This window comes from Zophobas morio, unplaced genomic scaffold (assembly GCF_036711695.1).
Source record: "Zophobas morio isolate AGI-343-1 ecotype UQ-CSIRO unplaced genomic scaffold, CSIRO_AGI_Zmor_V1 ptg000010l, whole genome shotgun sequence".
Lineage (NCBI taxonomy): Eukaryota > Metazoa > Arthropoda > Insecta > Coleoptera > Tenebrionidae > Zophobas > Zophobas morio.
Genome location: NW_026972115.1, coordinates 7,852,337 through 7,873,403, shown reverse-complemented (window position 1 = coordinate 7,873,403; position 21,067 = coordinate 7,852,337). Strand labels below are relative to the sequence as shown.

Here is a 21,067-nt window from a genome sequence, read left to right as displayed (position 1 = left end):
ATTAACAGAAACATGGATACTAAAGAGTAAGGGGAATAAATTGAACAAGGAAAAAGGAAAAGTTGAGGGTGAAGCAAGTGGGGGATCCATAACAGGGGTGACAAAAGATATAAAACAAATCGAAGAGCGGGTAATAGAAGTGGAACGCATAGTGGAAAGAAAGATAAAAGAAAAAAAGAATTTGCATATTGTATTGCATTGGAATTACAAAAAATTTGAAGAAAAAAATTTAAGAAAAAATTGAAGAGTCTAACGAAGAATTTCTTCTGATAGGAGATGGTTTTAACGCCAAAATAGGCAACAAAAGCAGGGAATATAGCGGAGAACGCACAGAAAAATCTAAAGATAAAATTTTAAATAAAGACAGAAAATTTCTATGGAAATTAATTGAAGAAAGAGTTTGGTAGTCTTGAATGGGGTGAAGGAGGGGGATGAAGATAAAGAATTTACCTGTATATGTAACCCAGTAGCTGATGAAGAAGCCGAAACATTTAAATTAGGAGAAAGAATTGATTCCGACCACATGCTATAAGAAGTAAAATTGAGGGATAGAAGTAGAAAAGTCGGAGTCACAAATAAGGAAGTAGATAAAAAGGAGAAGGGAACTGAGCATTATAAAAGATGTTGGAAATTGAATTCAAAAGAAGTAAGCTAAAATAAAATAGAAGAATTAAAAATAACAACTGAAAAAGCAGCAATAAGAAAAGCATTTATAACGAAGAAATCAGAAAAGAGAAACAAATGGCGGGTTAATAGATGCAGAGATTTAAAAACATAAGAAAGAAAATGTTTACGAAGGTGTAAAAAGGGAAAGATAAAAAAGAAGAGTACTGTCCAGCAAGAAATAATAACAGGTCGGTGTGAATAAAAAAAAGAAGAGATTCCGAAAGAAGAAATAAAATAAAAGCCATAAAATCAGAGCAAGAACCAAAATAAGGAAAAACAAAAACATGATCAGTGAAGAAATGCTAATAATACAATGGAAGTACCATTTCATGAAACTAATGAGTGGAAATGAGAGTACTGTAGCGCAAAAGAGTTAAACCGAGAATGCTGAGAGAGAAAGAATGGCCGAACATTACAGTGGAAAAAATATGGAAACAAGTTGGAGGGTCGAAAAGAGGGAAAAGACCAGGGAGGAATGGATTGGTAAATGATGTATGGACGTTTAGAACGGATGATTTGATTGAAAGACTGTGTGAAATAATGAATGAGATGTGGAAAAGTAAAGGTCTCCTCGAAAGTGGCAACAAGGACAAATATGTCCAATGGCGAGTATAAAGGAACCTAGGTACAATGGGGGTTATACTCGTCTAAAGATAATATCAGAAACAACGCCAAGGTACCTAGAGAGAGAAAGAACGAAGGAGAAAAAGTAATTGCTAGACAGAGGGGTGGACATGAAGAAAGAAACAATAACTTTTGCTTAAGCGAAAGCAGAAGAATATATAGGATGTGTGGAGAAGTGCAAGAGACTTTAGAATACATGCTACAAGACTAGAGCGAAATTAAAGAAAAAAGGAAAGTATAACAGAAATATTGAATGCAGATGGAAGAGAAGCAGGGTGGATGAAAGGAGTGGAAAAGAGCGGAGTAAGGCTGGAGCAAAGGGGATGCGATAAAAGAAGTAAATTGTAAAATCCTTGATTGTTGACCATTATTATTGCTATATCACACCAAAATAGTATAAATAAAAATAAATAATTGGCAGAGTGGTGAACTATCTAGCCTAAAATTATTTTCATCTTTTGTACAATTCGGCCTCACAGAATCGTAGAAAACAACTTTCAAACTTACAACCCAAGCTAAAATTAACTTAATAGCAGTTATTTTAATAACAAATAAGAGAAATAAACCTACAAGAAAAAGTCATAATTGTGTTATTAATTATGAAGTAACTATTAAAAAAATCTAAAGATTGTGATGCCAAAAGTTACTTTAAATCAAATAATGGCTTTCATCCATAGAAACTTTTGGCCTCATAATTACATGACGAATAACTTTCGGACTCATGTGCTAACATACATTAAAGTACAAGGTACATAAATAAATCTAAAATCGGAAACCCAAAATTTGGTCAAATCGAGGCAGTAAAATTCATGTGAATCAATATTCGGTGCTATATATTCAGGCACACCCCCAAGTGTAAAGATTCAGATTTTTTCCATAATACGAAACATTTTGTATGAAGTTAAAACAAAATTAGACTGTGAATGGTAGAAGTATCTGTAGACGCATTCATAAAAATATTTTTTATTCAAAGTTAAAGTGATAATTTGCATTTTTTAAATACTTGCTACTTAGCCAAATATAAAGGACGACAGGTCCAAAGTTGCTATTAATGAGCCAATTATTTTGATATGTTTGTTTCCATATTAACGTGGGTATAAAGTTGGGTTAGGTAGTTCTGCAATCAACCAATTATTTATTTTTATTTATACTATTTTGGTGATACCAGTTTCAGGGTTCATCCCCTTTCTCAGCCACCTCGTCAGTAGACTTATAACACATTAAAAATGTCAATATTTGGTTAGATTTTTAGACTTATTAGTGTTAATATTATCTGGAAATTGATGTGCCGTTTTTTGATCCTAAAATACTTGATTTTTGACCATTATTCTTGCTATACCACACGAAAATAGTATAAATAAAAATAAATAATTGGCTGAATGTTGAACTATCTAACCTAAAATTATTTTCATCTTTTGTAGACTTTGGCCTCACAGAATCGTAGAGAACAACTTTCAAACTTACAACCCAAGCTAAAATTAACTTAATCGCAGTTATTTTAATAACAAATAAGAGAAATAAACCTACAAGAAAAAGTCATAATTGTGTTATTAATTATGAAGTAACTATTAAAAAAATCTAAAGATTGTGATGCCAAAAGTTACTTTAAATCAAATAATGGCTTTCATCCATAGAAACTTTTGGCCTCATAATTACATGACGAATAACTTTCGGACTCATGTGCTAACATACATTAAAGTACAAGGTACATGAATAAATCTAAAATCGGAAACCCAAAATTTGGTCAAATCGAGGCAGTAAAATTCATGTGAATCAATATTCGGTGCTATATATTCAGGCACACCCCCAAGTGTAAAGATTCAGATTTTTTCCATAAAACCAAACATTTTGTATGAAGTTAAAACAAAATTACGACTGTGAATGGTAGAAGTATCTGTAGACGCATTCATAAAAATATTTTTTATTCAAAGTTAAAGAGATAATTTAAATTTTTTTAAATACTTGCTACTTAGCGAAATATAAAGGACGACAGGTAAAAAGTTGCTATAAATGAGCTAATTATTTTGATATGTTTGTTTCCATATTAGCGTGGGTATAAATTTGGGTTAGGTAGTTCTGCAATCAACCAATTATTTATTTTTATTTATACTACTTTTGGTGATACCAGTTTCAGGGTTCATCCCCTTCCTCAGCCACCTCGTCAGTAAACCTATAACACTTTAAAAAAGTCAATATTTGGTTAAATTTTTAGACTTATTAGTGTTAATATTATCAGGAATTTGATCTGCCGTTTTTTGAGCCTAAAATACTTGATTGTTGACCATTATTCTTGCTATACCACATGAAAATAGTATAAATAAAAATAAATAATTGGCAGAGGGTTGAACTATCTAACTTAAAATTATTTTCATCTTTTGTAGACTTTGGCCTCACAGACTCGTAGAAAGCAACTTTCAAACTTACAACCCAAGCTAAAATTAATTTAACAGCAGTTATTTTAATAACAAATAAGAGAAATAAACCTACAAGAAAAAGTCATAATTGTATTATTAATTGTGAAGTAACTATTAAAAAAATCTAAAGATTATGATGCCAAAAGTTACTTTAAATCAAATAATGGCTTTCATCCATAGAAACTTTTGGCCTCATAATTACATGACGAATAACTTTCGGACTCATGTGCTAACATACATTAAAGTACAAGGTACATGAATAAATCTAAAATCGGAAACCCAAAATTTGGTCAAATCGAGGTAGTTAAATTCATGTGAATCAATATTCGGTGCTATATATTCAGGCACACCCCCAAGTGTAAATATTCAGATTTTTTCCATAATACGAAACATTTTGTATGAAGTTAAGACAAAATTAGACTGTTAATGGTAGAAGAATCTGCAGACGCATTCATAAAAATATTTTTTTATTCAAAGTTAAAGTGATAATTTAAATTTTTTAAGTACTTGCTACTTAGACAAATATAAAATACGAGAGTTCGAAAGTTGCTATAAATGAGCTAATTATTTTGATATGTGTGTTTCCATATTAGCGTGGGTATAAAGTTGGGTTATGTAGTTCTGCAATCAACCAATTATTTATTTTTATTTATACTATTTTGGTGATACCAGTTTCAGGGTTCATCCCCTTTTTCAGCCACCTCGTCAGTAGACTTATAACACATTAAAAATGTCAATATTTGGTTAGATTTTTAGACTTATTAGTGTTAATATTATCTGGAAATTGATGTGCCGTTTTTTGATCCTAAAATACTTGATTTTTGACCATTATCCATTTGCTATACCACACGAAAATAGTATAAATAAAAATAAATAATTGGCTGAATGTTGAACTATCTAACCTAAAATTATTTTCATCTTTTGTAGACTTTGGCCTCACAGAATCGTAGAGAACAACTTTCAAACTTACAACCCAAGCTAAAATTAACTTAATCGCAGTTATTTTAATAACAAATAAGAGAAATAAACCTACAAGAAAAAGTCATAATTGTGTTATTAATTATGAAGTAACTATTAAAAAAATCTAAAGATTGTGATGCCAAAAGTTACTTCAAATCAAATAATGGCTTTCATCCATAGAAACTTTTGGCCTCATAATTACATGACGAATAACTTTCGGACTCATGTGCTAACATACATTAAAGTACAAGGTACATAAATAAATCTAAAATCGGAAACCCAAAATTTGGTCAAATCGAGGCAGTAAAATTCATGTGAATCAATATTCGGTGCTATATATTCAGGCACACCCCCAAGTGTAAAGATTCAGATTTTTTCCATAATACGAAACATTTTGTATGAAGTTAAAACAAAATTAGACTGTGAATGGTAGAAGTATCTGTAGACGCATTCATAAAAATATTTTTTATTCAAAGTTAAAGTGATAATTTACATTTTTTAAATACTTGCTACTTAGCCAAATATAAAGGACGACAGGTCCAAAGTTGCTATTAATGAGCCAATTATTTTGATATGTTTGTTTCCATATTTGCGTGGGTATAAAGTTGGGTTAGGTAGTTCTGCAATCAACCAATTATTTATTTTTATTTATACTATTTTGGTGATACCAGTTTCAGGGTTCATCCCCTTCCTCAGCCACCTCGTCAGTAAACCTATAACACTTTAAAAAAGTCAATATTTGGTTAAATTTTTAGACTTATTAGTGTTAATATTATCAGGAATTTGATCTGCCGTTTTTTGAGCCTAAAATACTTGATTGTTGACCATTATTCTTGCTATACCACACGAAAATAGTATAAATAAAAATAAATAATTGGCAGAGTGTTGAACTATCTAACCTAAAATTATTTTCATCTTTTGTAGACTTTGGCCTCACAGAATCGTAGAAAACAACTTTCAAACTTACAACCCAAGCTAAAATTAACTTAATAGCAGTTATTTTAATAACAAATAAGAAAAATAAACCTACAAGAAAAAGTCATAATTATGTTATTAATTATGAAGTAACTATTAAAAAAATCTAAAGATTGTGATGCCAAAAGTTACTTTAAATCAAATAATGGCTTTCATCCATAGAAACTTTTGGCCTCATAATTACATGACGAATAACTTTCGGACTCATGTGCTAACATACATTAAAGTACAAGGTACATGAATAAATCTAAAATCGGAAACCCAAAATTTGGTCAAATCGAGGCAGTAAAATTCATGTGAATCAATATTCGGTGCTATATATTCAGGCACACCCCCAAGTGTAAAGATTCAGATTTTTTCCATAAAACCAAACATTTTGTATGAAGTTAAAACAAAATTACGACTGTGAATGGTAGAAGTATCTGTAGACGCATTCATAAAAATATTTTTTATTCAAAGTTAAAGAGATAATTTAAATTTTTTTAAATACTTGCTACTTAGCCAAATATAAAGGACGACAGGTCCAAAGTTGCTATAAATGAGCTAATTATTTTGACATGTTTGTTTCCATATTAGCGTGGGTATAAAGTTGGGTTAGGTAGTTCTGCAATCAACCAATTATTTATTTTTATTTATACTATTTTGGTGATACCAGTTTCAGGGTTCATCCCCTTCCTCAGCCACCTCGTCAGTAAACCTATAACACTTTAAAAAAGTCAATATTTGGTTAAATTTTTAGACTTATTAGTGTTAATATTATCTGGAAATTGATGTGCCGTTTTTTGATCCTAAAATACTTGATTTTTGACCATTATTCTTGCTATACCACACGAAAATAGTATAAATAAAAATAAATAATTGGCTGAATGTTGAACTATCTAACCTAAAATTATTTTCATCTTTTGTAGACTTTGGCCTCACAGAATCGTAGAGAACAACTTTCAAACTTACAACCCAAGCTAAAATTAACTTAATCGCAGTTATTTTAATAACAAATAAGAGAAATAAACCTACCAGAAAAAGTCATAATTGTGTTATTAATTATGAAGTAACTATTAAAAAAATCTAAAGATTGTGATGCCAAAAGTTACTTTAAATCAAATAATGGCTTTCATCCATAGAAACTTTTGGCCTCATAATTACATGACGAATAACTTTCGGACTCATGTGCTAACATACATTAAAGTACAAGGTACATGAATAAATCTAAAATCGGAAACCCAAAATTTGGTCAAATCGAGGCAGTAAAATTCATGTGAATCAATATTCGGTGCTATATATTCAGGCACACCCCCAAGTGTAAAGATTCAGATTTTTTCCATAAAACCAAACATTTTGTATGAAGTTAAAACAAAATTACGACTGTGAATGGTAGAAGTATCTGTAGACGCATTCATAAAAATATTTTTTATTCAAAGTTAAAGAGATAATTTAAATTTTTTTAAATACTTGCTACTTAGCCAAATATAAAGGACGACAGGTCCAAAGTTGCTATAAATGAGCTAATTATTTTGACATGTTTGTTTCCATATTAGCGTGGGTATAAAGTTGGGTTAGGTAGTTCTGCAATCAACCAATTATTTATTTTTATTTATACTATTTTGGTGATACCAGTTTCAGGGTTCATCCCCTTCCTCAGCCACCTCGTCAGTAAACCTATAACACTTTAAAAAAGTCAATATTTGGTTAAATTTTTAGACTTATTAGTGTTAATATTATCTGGAAATTGATGTGCCGTTTTTTGATCCTAAAATACTTGATTTTTGACCATTATTCTTGCTATACCACACGAAAATAGTATAAATAAAAATAAATAATTGGCTGAATGTTGAACTATCTAACCTAAAATTATTTTCATCTTTTGTAGACTTTGGCCTCACAGAATCGTAGAGAACAACTTTCAAACTTACAACCCAAGCTAAAATTAACTTAATCGCAGTTATTTTAATAACAAATAAGAGAAATAAACCTACAAGAAAAAGTCATAATTGTGTTATTAATTATGAAGTAACTATTAAAAAAATCTAAAGATTGTGATGCCAAAAGTTACTTTAAATCAAATAATGGCTTTCATCCATAGAAACTTTTGGCCTCATAATTACATGACGAATAACTTTCGGACTCATGTGCTAACATACATTAAAGTACAAGGTACATAAATAAATCTAAAATCGGAAACCCAAAATTTGGTCAAATCGAGGCAGTAAAATTCATGTGAATCAATATTCGGTGCTATATATTCAGGCACACCCCCAAGTGTAAAGATTCAGATTTTTTCCATAAAACCAAACATTTTGTATGAAGTTAAAACAAAATTACGACTGTGAATGGTAGAAGTATCTGTAGACGCATTCATAAAAATATTTTTTATTCAAAGTTAAAGAGATAATTTAAATTTTTTTAAATACTTGCTACTTAGCCAAATATAAAGGACGACAGGTCCAAAGTTGCTATAAATGAGCTAATTATTTTGACATGTTTGTTTCCATATTAGCGTGGGTATAAATTTGGGTTAGGTGGAGTTCTGCAATCAACCAATTATTTATTTTTATTTATACTACTTTTGGTGATACCAGTTTCAGGGTTCATCCCCTTCCTCAGCCACCTCGTCAGTAAACCTATAACACTTTAAAAAAGTCAATATTTGGTTAAATTTTTAGACTTATTAGTGTTAATATTATCAGGAATTTGATCTGCCGTTTTTTGAGCCTAAAATACTTGATTGTTGACCATTATTCTTGCTATACCACATGTAAATAGTATAAATAAAAATAAATAATTGGCAGAGTGTTGAACTATCTAACCTAAAATTATTTTCATCTTTTGTAGACTTTGGCCTCACAGACTCGTAGAAAACAACTTTCAAACTTACAACCCAAGCTGAAATTAATTTAACAGCAGTTATTTTAATAACAAATAAGAGAAATAAACCTACGAGAAAAAGTCATAATTGTATTATTAATTGTGAAGTAACTATTAAAAAAATCTAAAGATTATGATGCCAAAAGTTACTTTAAATCAAATAATGGCTTTCATCCATAGAAACTTTTGGCCTCATAATTACATGACGAATAACTTTCGGACTCATGTGCTAACATACATTAAAGTACAAGGTACATGAATAAATCTAAAATCGGAAACCCAAAATTTGGTCAAATCGAGGTAGTAAAATTCATGTGAATCAATATTCGGTGCTATATATTCAGGCACACCCCCAAGTGTAAATATTCAGATTTTTTCCATAATACGAAACATTTTGTATGAAGTTAAGACAAAATTAGACTGTGAATGGTAGAAGAATCTGTAGACGCATTCATAAAAATATTTTTTTATTCAAAGTTAAAGTGATAATTTAAATTTTTTAAGTACTTGCTACTTAGACAAATATAAAATACGAGAGTTCGAAAGTTGCTATAAATGAGCTAATTATTTTGATATGTGTGTTTCCATATTAGCGTGGGTATAAAGTTGGGTTAGGTAGTTCTGCAATCAACCAATTATTTATTTTTATTTATACTATTTTGGTGATACCAGTTTCAGGGTTCATCCCCTTTCTCAGCCACCTCGTCAGTAGACTTATAACACATTAAAAATGTCAATATTTGGTTAGATTTTTAGACTTATTAGTGTTAATATTATCTGGAAATTGATGTGCCGTTTTTTGATCCTAAAATACTTGATTTTTGACCATTATTCTTGCTATACCACACTAAAATAGTATAAATAAAAATAAATAATTGGCTGAATGTTGAACTATCTAACCTAAAATTATTTTCATCTTTTGTAGACTTTGGCCTCACAGAATCGTAGAGAACAACTTTCAAACTTACAACCCAAGCTAAAATTAACTTAATCGCAGTTATTTTAATAACAAATAAGAGAAATAAACCTACAAGAAAAAGTCATAATTGTGTTATTAATTATGAAGTAACTATTAAAAAAATCTAAAGATTGTGATGCCAAAAGTTACTTTAAATCAAATAATGGCTTTCATCCATAGAAACTTTTGGCCTCATAATTACATGACGAATAACTTTCGGACTCATGTGCTAACATACATTAAAGTACAAGGTACATGAATAAATCTAAAATCGGAAACCCAAAATTTGGTCAAATCGAGGCAGTAAAATTCATGTGAATCAATATTCGGTGCTATATATTCAGGCACACCCCCAAGTGTAAAGATTCAGATTTTTTCCATAATACGAAACATTTTGTATGAAGTTAAAACAAAATTAGACTGTGAATGGTAGAAGTGTCTGTAGACGCATTCATAAAAATATTTTTTATTCAAAGTTAAAGTGATAATTTACATTTTTTAAATACTTGCTACTTAGCCAAATATAAAGGACGACAGGTCCAAAGTTGCTATTAATGAGCCAATTATTTTGATATGTTTGTTTCCATATTTGCGTGGGTATAAAGTTGGGTTAGGTAGTTCTGCAATCAACCAATTATTTATTTTTATTTATACTATTTTGGTGATACCAGTTTCAGGGTTCATCCCCTTCCTCAGCCACCTCGTCAGTAAACCTATAACACTTTAAAAAAGTCAATATTTGGTTAAATTTTTAGACTTATTAGTGTTAATATTATCGGGAATTTGATCTGCCGTTTTTTGAGCCTAAAATACTTGATTGTTGACCATTATTCTTGCTATACCACACGAAAATAGTATAAATAAAAATAAATAATTGGCAGAGTGTTGAACTATCTAACCTAAAATTATTTTCATCTTTTGTAGACTTTGGCCTCACAGAATCGTAGAGAACAACTTTCAAACTTACAACCCAAGCTAAAATTAACTTAATCGCAGTTATTTTAATAACAAATAAGAGAAATAAACCTACCAGAAAAAGTCATAATTGTGTTATTAATTATGAAGTAACTATTAAAAAAATCTAAAGATTGTGATGCCAAAAGTTACTTTAAATCAAATAATGGCTTTCATCCATAGAAACTTTTGGCCTCATAATTACATGACGAATAACTTTCGGACTCATGTGCTAACATACATTAAAGTACAAGGTACATGAATAAATCTAAAATCGGAAACCCAAAATTTGGTCAAATCGAGGCAGTAAAATTCATGTGAATCAATATTCGGTGCTATATATTCAGGCACACCCCCAAGTGTAAAGATTCAGATTTTTTCCATAATACGAAACATTTTGTATGAAGTTAAAACAAAATTAGACTGTGAATGGTAGAAGTGTCTGTAGACGCATTCATAAAAATATTTTTTATTCAAAGTTAAAGTGATAATTTACATTTTTTAAATACTTGCTACTTAGCCAAATATAAAGGACGACAGGTCCAAAGTTGCTATTAATGAGCCAATTATTTTGATATGTTTGTTTCCATATTTGCGTGGGTATAAAGTTGGGTTAGGTAGTTCTGCAATCAACCAATTATTTATTTTTATTTATACTATTTTGGTGATACCAGTTTCAGGGTTCATCCCCTTCCTCAGCCACCTCGTCAGTAAACCTATAACACTTTAAAAAAGTCAATATTTGGTTAAATTTTTAGACTTATTAGTGTTAATATTATCAGGAATTTGATCTGCCGTTTTTTGAGCCTAAAATACTTGATTGTTGACCATTATTCTTGCTATACCACACGAAAATAGTATAAATAAAAATAAATAATTGGCAGAGTGTTGAACTATCTAACCTAAAATTATTTTCATCTTTTGTAGACTTTGGCCTCACAGAATCGTAGAAAACAACTTTCAAACTTACAACCCAAGCTAAAATTAACTTAATAGCAGTTATTTTAATAACAAATAAGAGAAATAAACCTACAAGAAAAAGTCATAATTGTGTTATTAATTATGAAGTAACTATTAAAAAAATCTAAAGATTGTGATGCCAAAGGTTACTTTAAATCAAATAATGGCTTTCATCCATAGAAACTTTTGGCCTCATAATTACATGACGAATAACTTTCGGACTCATGTGCTAACATACATTAAAGTACAAGGTACATGAATAAATCTAAAATCGGAAACCCAAAATTTGGTCAAATCGAGGCAGTAAAATTCATGTGAATCAATATTCGGTGCTATATATTCAGGCACACCCCCAAGTGTAAAGATTCAGATTTTTTCCATAAAACCAAACATTTTGTATGAAGTTAAAACAAAATTACGACTGTGAATGGTAGAAGTATCTGTAGACGCATTCATAAAAATATTTTTTATTCAAAGTTAAAGAGATAATTTAAATTTTTTTAAATACTTGCTACTTAGCCAAATATAAAGGACGACAGGTCCAAAGTTGCTATAAATGAGGTAATTATTTTGACATGTTTGCTTCCATATTAGCGTGGGTATAAATTTGGGTTAGGTGGAGTTCTGCAATCAACCAATTATTTATTTTTATTTATACTACTTTTGGTGATACCAGTTTCAGGGTTCACCCCTTCCTCAGCCACCTCGTCAGTAAACCTATAACACTTTAAAAAAGTCAATATTTGGTTAAATTTTTAGACTTATTAGTGTTAATATTATCAGGAATTTGATCTGCCGTTTTTTGAGCCTAAAATACTTGATTGTTGACCATTATTCTTGCTATACCACATGTAAATAGTATAAATAAAAATAAATAATTGGCAGAGTATTGAACAATCTAACCTAAAATTATTTTCATCTTTTGTAGACTTTGGCCTCACAGACTCGTAGAAAACAACTTTCAAACTTACAACCCAAGCTAAAATTAACTTAATAGCAGTTATTTTAATAACAAATAAGAGAAATAAACCTACAAGAAAAAGTCATAATTGTGTTATTAATTATGAAGTAACTATTAAAAAAATCTAAAGATTGTGATGCCAAAAGTTACTTTAAATCAAATAATGGCATTCATCCATAGAAACTTTTGGCCTCATAATTACATGACGAATAACTTTCGGACTCATGTGCTAACATACAGTAAAGTACAAGGTACATGAATAAATCTAAAATCGGAGACCCAAAATTTGGACAAATCGAGGCAGTAAAATTCATGTGAATCAATATTCGGTGCTATATAATCAGGCACACCCCCAAGTGTAAAGATTCAGATTTTTTCAATAATACGAAACATTTTGTATGAAGTTAAGACAAAATTAGACTGTGAATGGTAGAAGTATCTGTAGACTCATTCATAAAAATATTTTTTTATTCAAAGTTAAAGTGATAATTTAAATTTTTTAAGTAGTATAAATAAAAACAAATAATTGGCTGAATGTTTAACCATCTAACCTAAAATTACTTTCTTCTTTTGTAGACTTTGGCCTCACAGAATCGTAGAAAACAACTTTCAAACTTACAACCCAAGCTAAAATTAACTTAATAGCAGTTATTTTAATAACAGATAAGAGAAATAAACCTAAAAGAAAAAGTCATAATTGTGTTATTAATTGTGAAGTAACTATTAAAAAAATCTAAAGATTGTGATGCCAAAAGTTACTTTAAATCAAATAATGGCTTTCATCCATAGAAACTTTTGGCCTCATAATTTCGGACTCATGTGCTAACATATCTTAAAGTACTAGGAACATGATTAAATCTAAAATCGGAAACCCAAAATTTGGTCAAATCGAGGCAGTAAAATTCATGTGAGGCAATATTCGGTGCTATATATTCAGGCACACCCCCAAGTGTAAAGATTCAGATTTTTTCCATAAGACGAAACATTTTCTATGAGGTTAAGACAAATATTGGTGGATTGAGAAATAAATCTAAGAAATAAATTCATAATGATGTTGTTAAGTGTAAAATACCTATGAAAAAAGATCTAAAGACTGTGATGCCAAAAGTTACTTTAAGTCAAATAATAGTTTTCATCCATAGCAACATTTAGCCTCATAATTGCATGTTAGGTAACTTTCGGACTCGTGCGCTTCGTATATGTGAAAACAGGTAATTAACCCATCATTCCGGGCACAATTTTGTTTTTGGAACGAAGTACTAGATTAATAAATTTAAAATTGGAAACCCGAAATTTCAACACAAGCCGGTGAAATTCATGAGGTGTATTATTTCACGATATGGATTCGTAAAATTTAAGGCACAATCTCAACATTCAAATTGTAATTGATAGACTCCGGCTTTATCTAGTTAAGTAATTTTATCTTTGTTGTTCAGTAACTGATTTCTGGTTGAATTAATTTTTATAAATGAAATATTAACATTTTTATTCACTCTATTTAGTATGTTTTTAATTTTGTAAGATAATGTTTCAATAAAATCCAGAAAATAATATCTACCTATGTCTTCCTTAGTATCATGGTCCGTTTTGAACAACGAGCAACATTGTTTTTTTTTTAATTTTGTATCTTATTTTGTCAATTAGATTGTGGATTAATTTTACTTTAAAGTCATTATTTATTGCAATTTGTTTTATGGACTGAAGTTCTTTATTATAGTTTTCATGGTTTAGATTAGAATTGAACAATATTTCAATTAAAGATGCAAAAGTTGATATTTTATGAATCCATAGGTGGTTGGAAGAATTGCAAATAATGTTGTCTGTGTATGTTTTATTGGCCCAATATCTTACAAAATTAAAAACATTCTTGGAGAAATATTAAACACGAGAGGCCAAAAGTTGCTATAAACGAAGTCATTCTTTTCATCTTTAGTACACTTTGACCCCATATGGATTCATACAAAACAACTTTCAGGCTCACAGTCCAAGGGGACATTAAATTAGTAACCCTTGTTTTAAGAATACCAAATCGTCTTTCAAATATCGGCGGATTGAGAAATTAATAAATCAAAGGGACAGATTTATAATTATGTTGTTTACTGTGGAGTATCTACGAAAAAAATCCAAAGACTGTGATTCCAAAAGTTAATTTAAATCAAATAATAGTTTTTATCCATAGCAACATTTGGGTTCATAATTACTGCTCCATTAAAATATTAAACTGGTTTTTCAAATTTCGCTTGTTTCTTGGATAAAATAATATAAAATACGAGAGGCCAAAAATTGCTACAAATGTAATTAATGATTATAAAAGAGTATAAGTAATTATTTTCATCTTTAGTACACTTTTGTCACACAAATTCATACAAAACAACTTTCAGGTTCACAACTCAAGCTAAAGTTAAATTAATTGTCGTTGTTTTAAGATTATCAAATTGTGATTCAAATACCGGAAGAAAGAAAAACAAATCTAAGAAACAATTTCATGGTGATACTATTAACTGTAAAGTACCCATGAAAAAAATCTAAAGAATGCGATATCAAAAGTTACTTTATATCAAATAATACATTTCATGCATAGTAACATTTGATCTTATAATTACATGTTTCGGAATAATGAGCTTCATATCTATCATTTCAAGTACAATTTTTGTTTTTGGAAATGAAATTCCAAGTGATTAGAAAATAAAACAGAAGCTCAAAAATGTATGGAAACGATGCATGACGTTCCAAGATATTAATTCCTAAAATTTAAAGCACACCCTTAAGCAAATATCCAGATTGGCTCCATAAGTAGAAAAATAATTTAAGAGATTAACAAAAACTTGTACTGCTAATTGTAGAAGTGCCTGTACACACAACCATAAAAGTAAATTTCTTACTCCAACTTAAACTGGTATTTTGAAATTGACATGTACGCCTTTCTTGGAGAAATATAAAAAGAGAGGTTAAAAGCTGCTAAAAAATAGTAATGTTTCTTTTTTCGAAATCGCGCAGTAATGTGCTTTTTCTATGTTCAAAAATCGGCACAGAAATTAAATGCGGTGTTGTCATATTAGTATTATCTACCTCCACAATTACATTTTACAAGGTTATAAATTGTTTTTCGGTTTAGCAGTAATTCTATACTCTTTGATAACCCTTTTTATTAGTTATTAGAAACACATCCGGTTTATTAATTTTATAAATATAATTTATTAACTAAATTTGCGCGTAATCTCGCAACGTCGCAACCTTGCATGGCAACAGCGGATTTCTTGAAGTGCAGCGACATTCTATGGCAGCGAACAATGTGTATCCACATAACCTGTAATAAGTTTTTGTTCGGTGCAGAAACAACCATGGAAAACATTATATGGAGAATATCTCATTTTGCATACGAGTATTTCGCTGAAAAAGAAAATTCTGTGAAATCAACATTTTGGGCTACATAGTCGTTGTTAAAGTCAACTCTGTTAATATAAAACAGCGTAGATATAATCTAAGTACACCAAGTTCTCAAGCAAAAAATATAGGTTATGTTTCCCAGAAATCAAATATATTTACAAGAGAAAACTTACGAAAATTTTTAACAGAGGCCCGTGATTAATGTACCTAATGTCAAAGGTAATCTCAAAGAAGGTCAATCACATTGTCTATAAAACATAATGTTTTAGGTATATTTTTTATTCGAAGTTGTAGGAGTATGCGGAAAGGAAGAATTTGAACAATTTTCTTGTATCTACATAACCTATAATAAGCTTTTATTATTATTACAGAACAGATTATTAGCTTACATGCCCATTTTAAATGAAAGTATGAAGCATACCTCTTATTTTTCGGCACTTTTAATATTTTTGCTTGCAGAAAGATCTGCAGCAATTGCAAAATAGAGATGGATAGCAATAATAACAAGCAGTTTACATGCATTCAACCGAACTTGCAAAAACTGGCAGATAATATATCAAATTTATTACCTAAAAACTCAGCCACAGTTTATGAAAAGCGGTATGAATTTTTTTTTTTTTGCGCAGAAACAACCATGCAAAATATATGGAGAACACCTCATTGCATACGAGTATTTCGCTGAAAAAGCAAATTCTGTGAAATCTTTAACACTTTGGGCTGCATAGTCGTAGTTAAAGTCAACTCTGTTAATAAAAAACAGCATAGATATATCTAAGTACACCAAGTTTTCAAGCAAAAAATATAGGTTACATTGCCAAGAAATCAAATATATTTACAAGAGAAGACTTACCAAAATTTTTAACAGAAGCCCGTGATTAAATGTACACGATGTTAAAGGTGATCTCAAACAAGGTCAATCACATTGTCTATAAATCATTATGTTTTAGGTTTATTTTTTATTAGAAGTTGTAGGAGCATGTGGAATGGATAAATTGAAAAATAATGACGGCATTCAAGACAAAAACGATACGCTAATAATTAAAATTCCAACGTCTAAAACTGGCAAAGCACGAGAATTTACAAATATGTGTAAAAATATTTATCCAATTGAAATATAGTAAAAATACCTAATTTTAAGACCGCACCATACACCAGACAAATCATTATTTATACATTACATTTGGATAGTGAATGCAGCAGCTGCTGCATTGTACAAATATACCTGCAAACACACTGTAACAAATTATGCAGACACCTCTTTTGACTAAAAGATATATATTTAACTTTATCCATACGTTGTCAACTTTGTTAATAATTGCAATCTCTAACTTCATAAGAAATATGAATAATCTACTTTGGTGTTTTATAGTAGTATTAAATGTTCATAGAATATAATTGCACTTACTACGAAGTAAGCTTTCCTAGTTTTAAGTTGTTTTCTTTTCTCTTTGATTATCTTAATTTCTTCAGCCTCTATGTGGCTGTTTTAATTCCAAAAAATTGTTTCTGAATAAACTGATTCCTACCACTTTTTCTTTCTTTTACTCGAAAACAGTTTAAACTATAACTCCAAATATTTACCTACTTTACAACGTGTCAAGCATTCGGTTGTTGTAAATGATGCAACCATAAATACAAATTTGAACACTGATATGACAGGTTTGAGGCTAGGATGTGGTTTTCATATACTCCCATTACTTGTTGCCTAAATCTGGCGCGAGGCCAAAAGTTATTATTGACGTATATATATATATATATTTATTTTGTCAATGGCTACTACCTCGAGAATTTTCTTTAATTAGAAAAAGACATATGCTTTAAGTTAGTATAAAAAGAGTTTTTGTCACTTCTTATTCGCACACGTAAAGAAGTAGCTAAGTTTTATGAAAACTATTCATTTTTCATGTCGTGTACCTGTCACACGAGCAAAACATAATGAAGTCGTGCACGTTTTCAAAAATGAAATCCTGAAGCGTCCTAAAACTCCCTCGTTTACGTGAAAGTCATAAATGAATCCCTTTCACGTTATTGTGGTGGAAAACTCGCCAAGCTTATTAGTCAAATTTCAGCCCCGAAACAATAAAATGTTACATTTACAATACTGTGATTACATAAACTTGAAGGATTCCGATCTGAAACTTCGTTAGAAAATTTGAAGCTTTTGCCGAGATACGAACGTCTATCCCATTGTTCCTTGATAACAATGCAACACGAACTCACATTCCAGGTTATCAAAAACCGTTTTTAATACGAAAACCCATCCAGCTTTCAGTCGCAACGAAACAATTATTCTCCTTGCTAGGGCAATTGGCGGATTACCTCACTCGTCCGTGTACACAGTTTTTAGTTTTGACGTAGTTTCTCTCTAGGCATGCTTTTTGTCTCCTAATTTATTTCTCGCCACATCAGTCGAAACCCTTGCTCGACAAACCGAATTACTACTCTCTTAAAAACTATTAAAAAAAAACCTTTTCAGTTCGTAGCAAACTGTGTTTATTTAGTTTTAGTTTAGTGTGCTAGAGGTTAAGTCATTTACGAACTTTTGCATGACGTTAATTATATTCAATTGGCGTTTTTCTTTAACTGTGTCGTTTCGCTTGTCGTTAATCTTCTGTGTACACCGACGTTATTGACGTTGATTTTGATCATGCTTGCTTTGGAAATTCACCAGGAACAACTGAAGAATCGCGTGGACACCGATTACGATTGAACGTAGGTGTAATAGCACACTGATCATCCATCATTCCATCACGATTTTGTTGTGTTTTCTACCCTGTTTTGTAAAGTAAAAACGCTTCAAGAGCAAGCTTTGTGAACGGAAATTCTAAATTCGTAGTGTTATAGTGGTATCGACGCGGGGTTCTGCAGTGTATATCCGACCCCGATTCCGTTGTGATATTGTTGTAAAGAATCGATCTACATATCACTATATCACTGGTGCGTTTCTAGTGCGATCGAAAACGTTTTGGTGTAGAATTGGCCGCAACGTGCCAACTGTGAAATAAAACGTTTTCGACCGCGCCTCCTTTGTGTGCGTTATTAACTTGGTTTTTATTAACTAACTCTTTTTGTGTTAGATAGATAACAAGTGCCAATCCTCATGGTGTCGTCTTTTGATTTCTTTTTGTTTCTTGTAGCGAATTGAGCGAAGATATTTTTTTATGCGGTGGCGAAAGTGGTGATGAATAAAAGCCAAGTTTACAAATAAATGTTTCCTACAGCGCGCAGTATTGTAAAATGGTATGTAATGTTACTGATTTCGATTTACATTCCACGGTGCAATTGAGAAGTTGTAAAATTGCCGCTTCGAAAATATTGCAATATGTGTGTTTCCATTGTAACGATGCAAAATTGTGCTTCAGAATTTGGTTTCAATAACGTATTGAAATTGGTCTCATGTGGGATTTAGAGTGTTTTGTATTTTTATAATTCTCTGTCTTACTTTTAGTATGCTCATTGTAAGATTTTTTAACGTACGGCACGTACGCTCTATTTATTTCTAATTTATTTTGTTATACGTTAGGAGCTGGGTTCTAGTATTTACTCTTTACAAGATGTTCATTTTCTCTTTACTGGGTGCGACATTGAAGCCGGCTTCCAATGTTAGAATTTTTGTTACATTTATAAAAGTAAACTCGTAACATTTCTCGTAGTCCAGTGAACTTTCAACTTTCGTCTCTAAACAATTAATCGCGTAGGTTTTTATTTGACATTCGATCGTCTTTATTGTTCACCCAGTATCCGCGACAGTATTAATAGACGATGTTGATACTTTTTTATCCTTAACAACTGACTGATTTTACTTTACAACCACATATTGTTATTGAATTGTAAACTCTGCACTATTTTATGTGTATTCTGCCTGTAAAACCAGTTAATAATTGTTGTGTACTTACGTACAAGCTGGCCATGAAGTCGATTTATCATGGTACATACATGTAATGTTTTTGATTGTTTGCGTCGATTTCATGGCCAGTTGCGTTCTTGAAAATGAAAAAAATATTGTGTATTAAGGCTCAGGTAATTGTGCATAATATTTGTAAGTGTTTGTAGCAAACGCGTAAGTTAGTAGCTGATTATATTTGAGTAATGGTGATCATAATTACTTGAATATACGCTTTGGAATTTGTTGGCAGAAACGAATTTTTATATTAAATTGTTATTAGGTACATTGTTAGCAGAATTTTAATACTCATTGTTTTAAACGCTTAGTGGAATTTCGCTTTATAAATATAAATATTTCAACATTTTTACATGTATTATTTGTAGAGTAGTACCCGCATTGAGTAGTTTTTTTTTTTTTTCATTTACCCACACATATTTTTACCTCATTGACACTCGAATGCATGTTACAAAGACAAAAAGAACCGCGGCATGGCATGAGTCGGAATTATACATGATACAGACGATCGTAACACTTTTTTATTATTTCATTTTCACTTAATTATTGTCGCTATGTTAAGCACAAAAAGCACGCCTAAGATAAGGAAATTGGGTTAGTTGCTTGGACACAAGGGTGTGTTATGTAATTGATTATTTCATGTTTTAGACGCATCTTTAAGGAACAAGAAACGATAATAAGCCAAGTTACTGCCAAAAATTATTCCAAATATTACTCAGGAATGTGGTAAGAATGTAAGCGGAACAAAATTCAGCCAAAGTATACTCTTCTAAAAATCCTACAATAATTTTAAAGGATGATAAGATTCAAACTGCGTTCACCTATATTATATTATGTGGATAATGTAGTTTTAGGTAGAATAGTGCAGAAAAAACGTTAACTTATATATTGCGCCCAGCAATAGTTTAAGTTGTTTCCCAATTATCATGTATTTATGTCAAGCGATAAAGTTACTCAAATTCAAAATATATAAGTTTTAACTGTCAATTCTTACAATAGCAAGTATTCGCTTTTATCGTATCGATATTATCACGTTTTGATTATGATTTCGTTTCGTTAATATTTTTTCCTGGTACACAATCGAATGCTGATAACGAATCTGTGGAAAACCAGGAACAAGTATTTATTCGCGGAATTATTACTTGGAGAACTTTTTTAACAAACGAGGAACGTACTTACCGGGCTCGTCAAAAGTAGTTGAGGTATTGGCAAGTCGAGGGATTTTGAGTTGTTGAGATTGGAATTTTTCATATTATTGTGATGTATATATATTTGTATGGTTATTTATTTACAGATTATTGTTATGCATAGGTTATTTTATAGATATATTATATTAAAATTTTACTGTGACTTTATTTAGTACAAAATTAAACATTCCCTGCAATGTATTGCGATATGAATAAAAACAGTGATTAAAATTACTTGTATTGCTTCTTTCCCACCCT

At 30.5% G+C, this 21,067-nt stretch overlaps 1 protein-coding gene across 12 annotated transcripts in view; it reads left to right on the top strand.

The window, feature by feature from the left end:
* Positions 1-21,043, top strand: part of LOC135126387 (phosphatidylinositol 4-phosphate 5-kinase type-1 alpha) — a 36,443-nt gene extending 15,400 nt beyond the window's left edge. For 7 of the 12 annotated variants that reach the window (XM_064052410.1, XM_064052415.1, XM_064052413.1 and 4 more), the window contains one exon: positions 18,859-21,043. In XM_064052410.1, coding sequence (XP_063908480.1) covers positions 18,859-18,903 — 45 coding nt within the window. In that variant the 3' untranslated portion in view covers positions 18,904-21,043. Of the gene's footprint in view, positions 1-18,392 lie in introns of all 12 variants that reach the window. The other 5 variants (XM_064052412.1, XM_064052411.1, XM_064052407.1 and 2 more) reach the window with 3 other exon arrangements.
* The last annotated feature ends 24 nt before the right edge of the window (positions 21,044-21,067 follow it).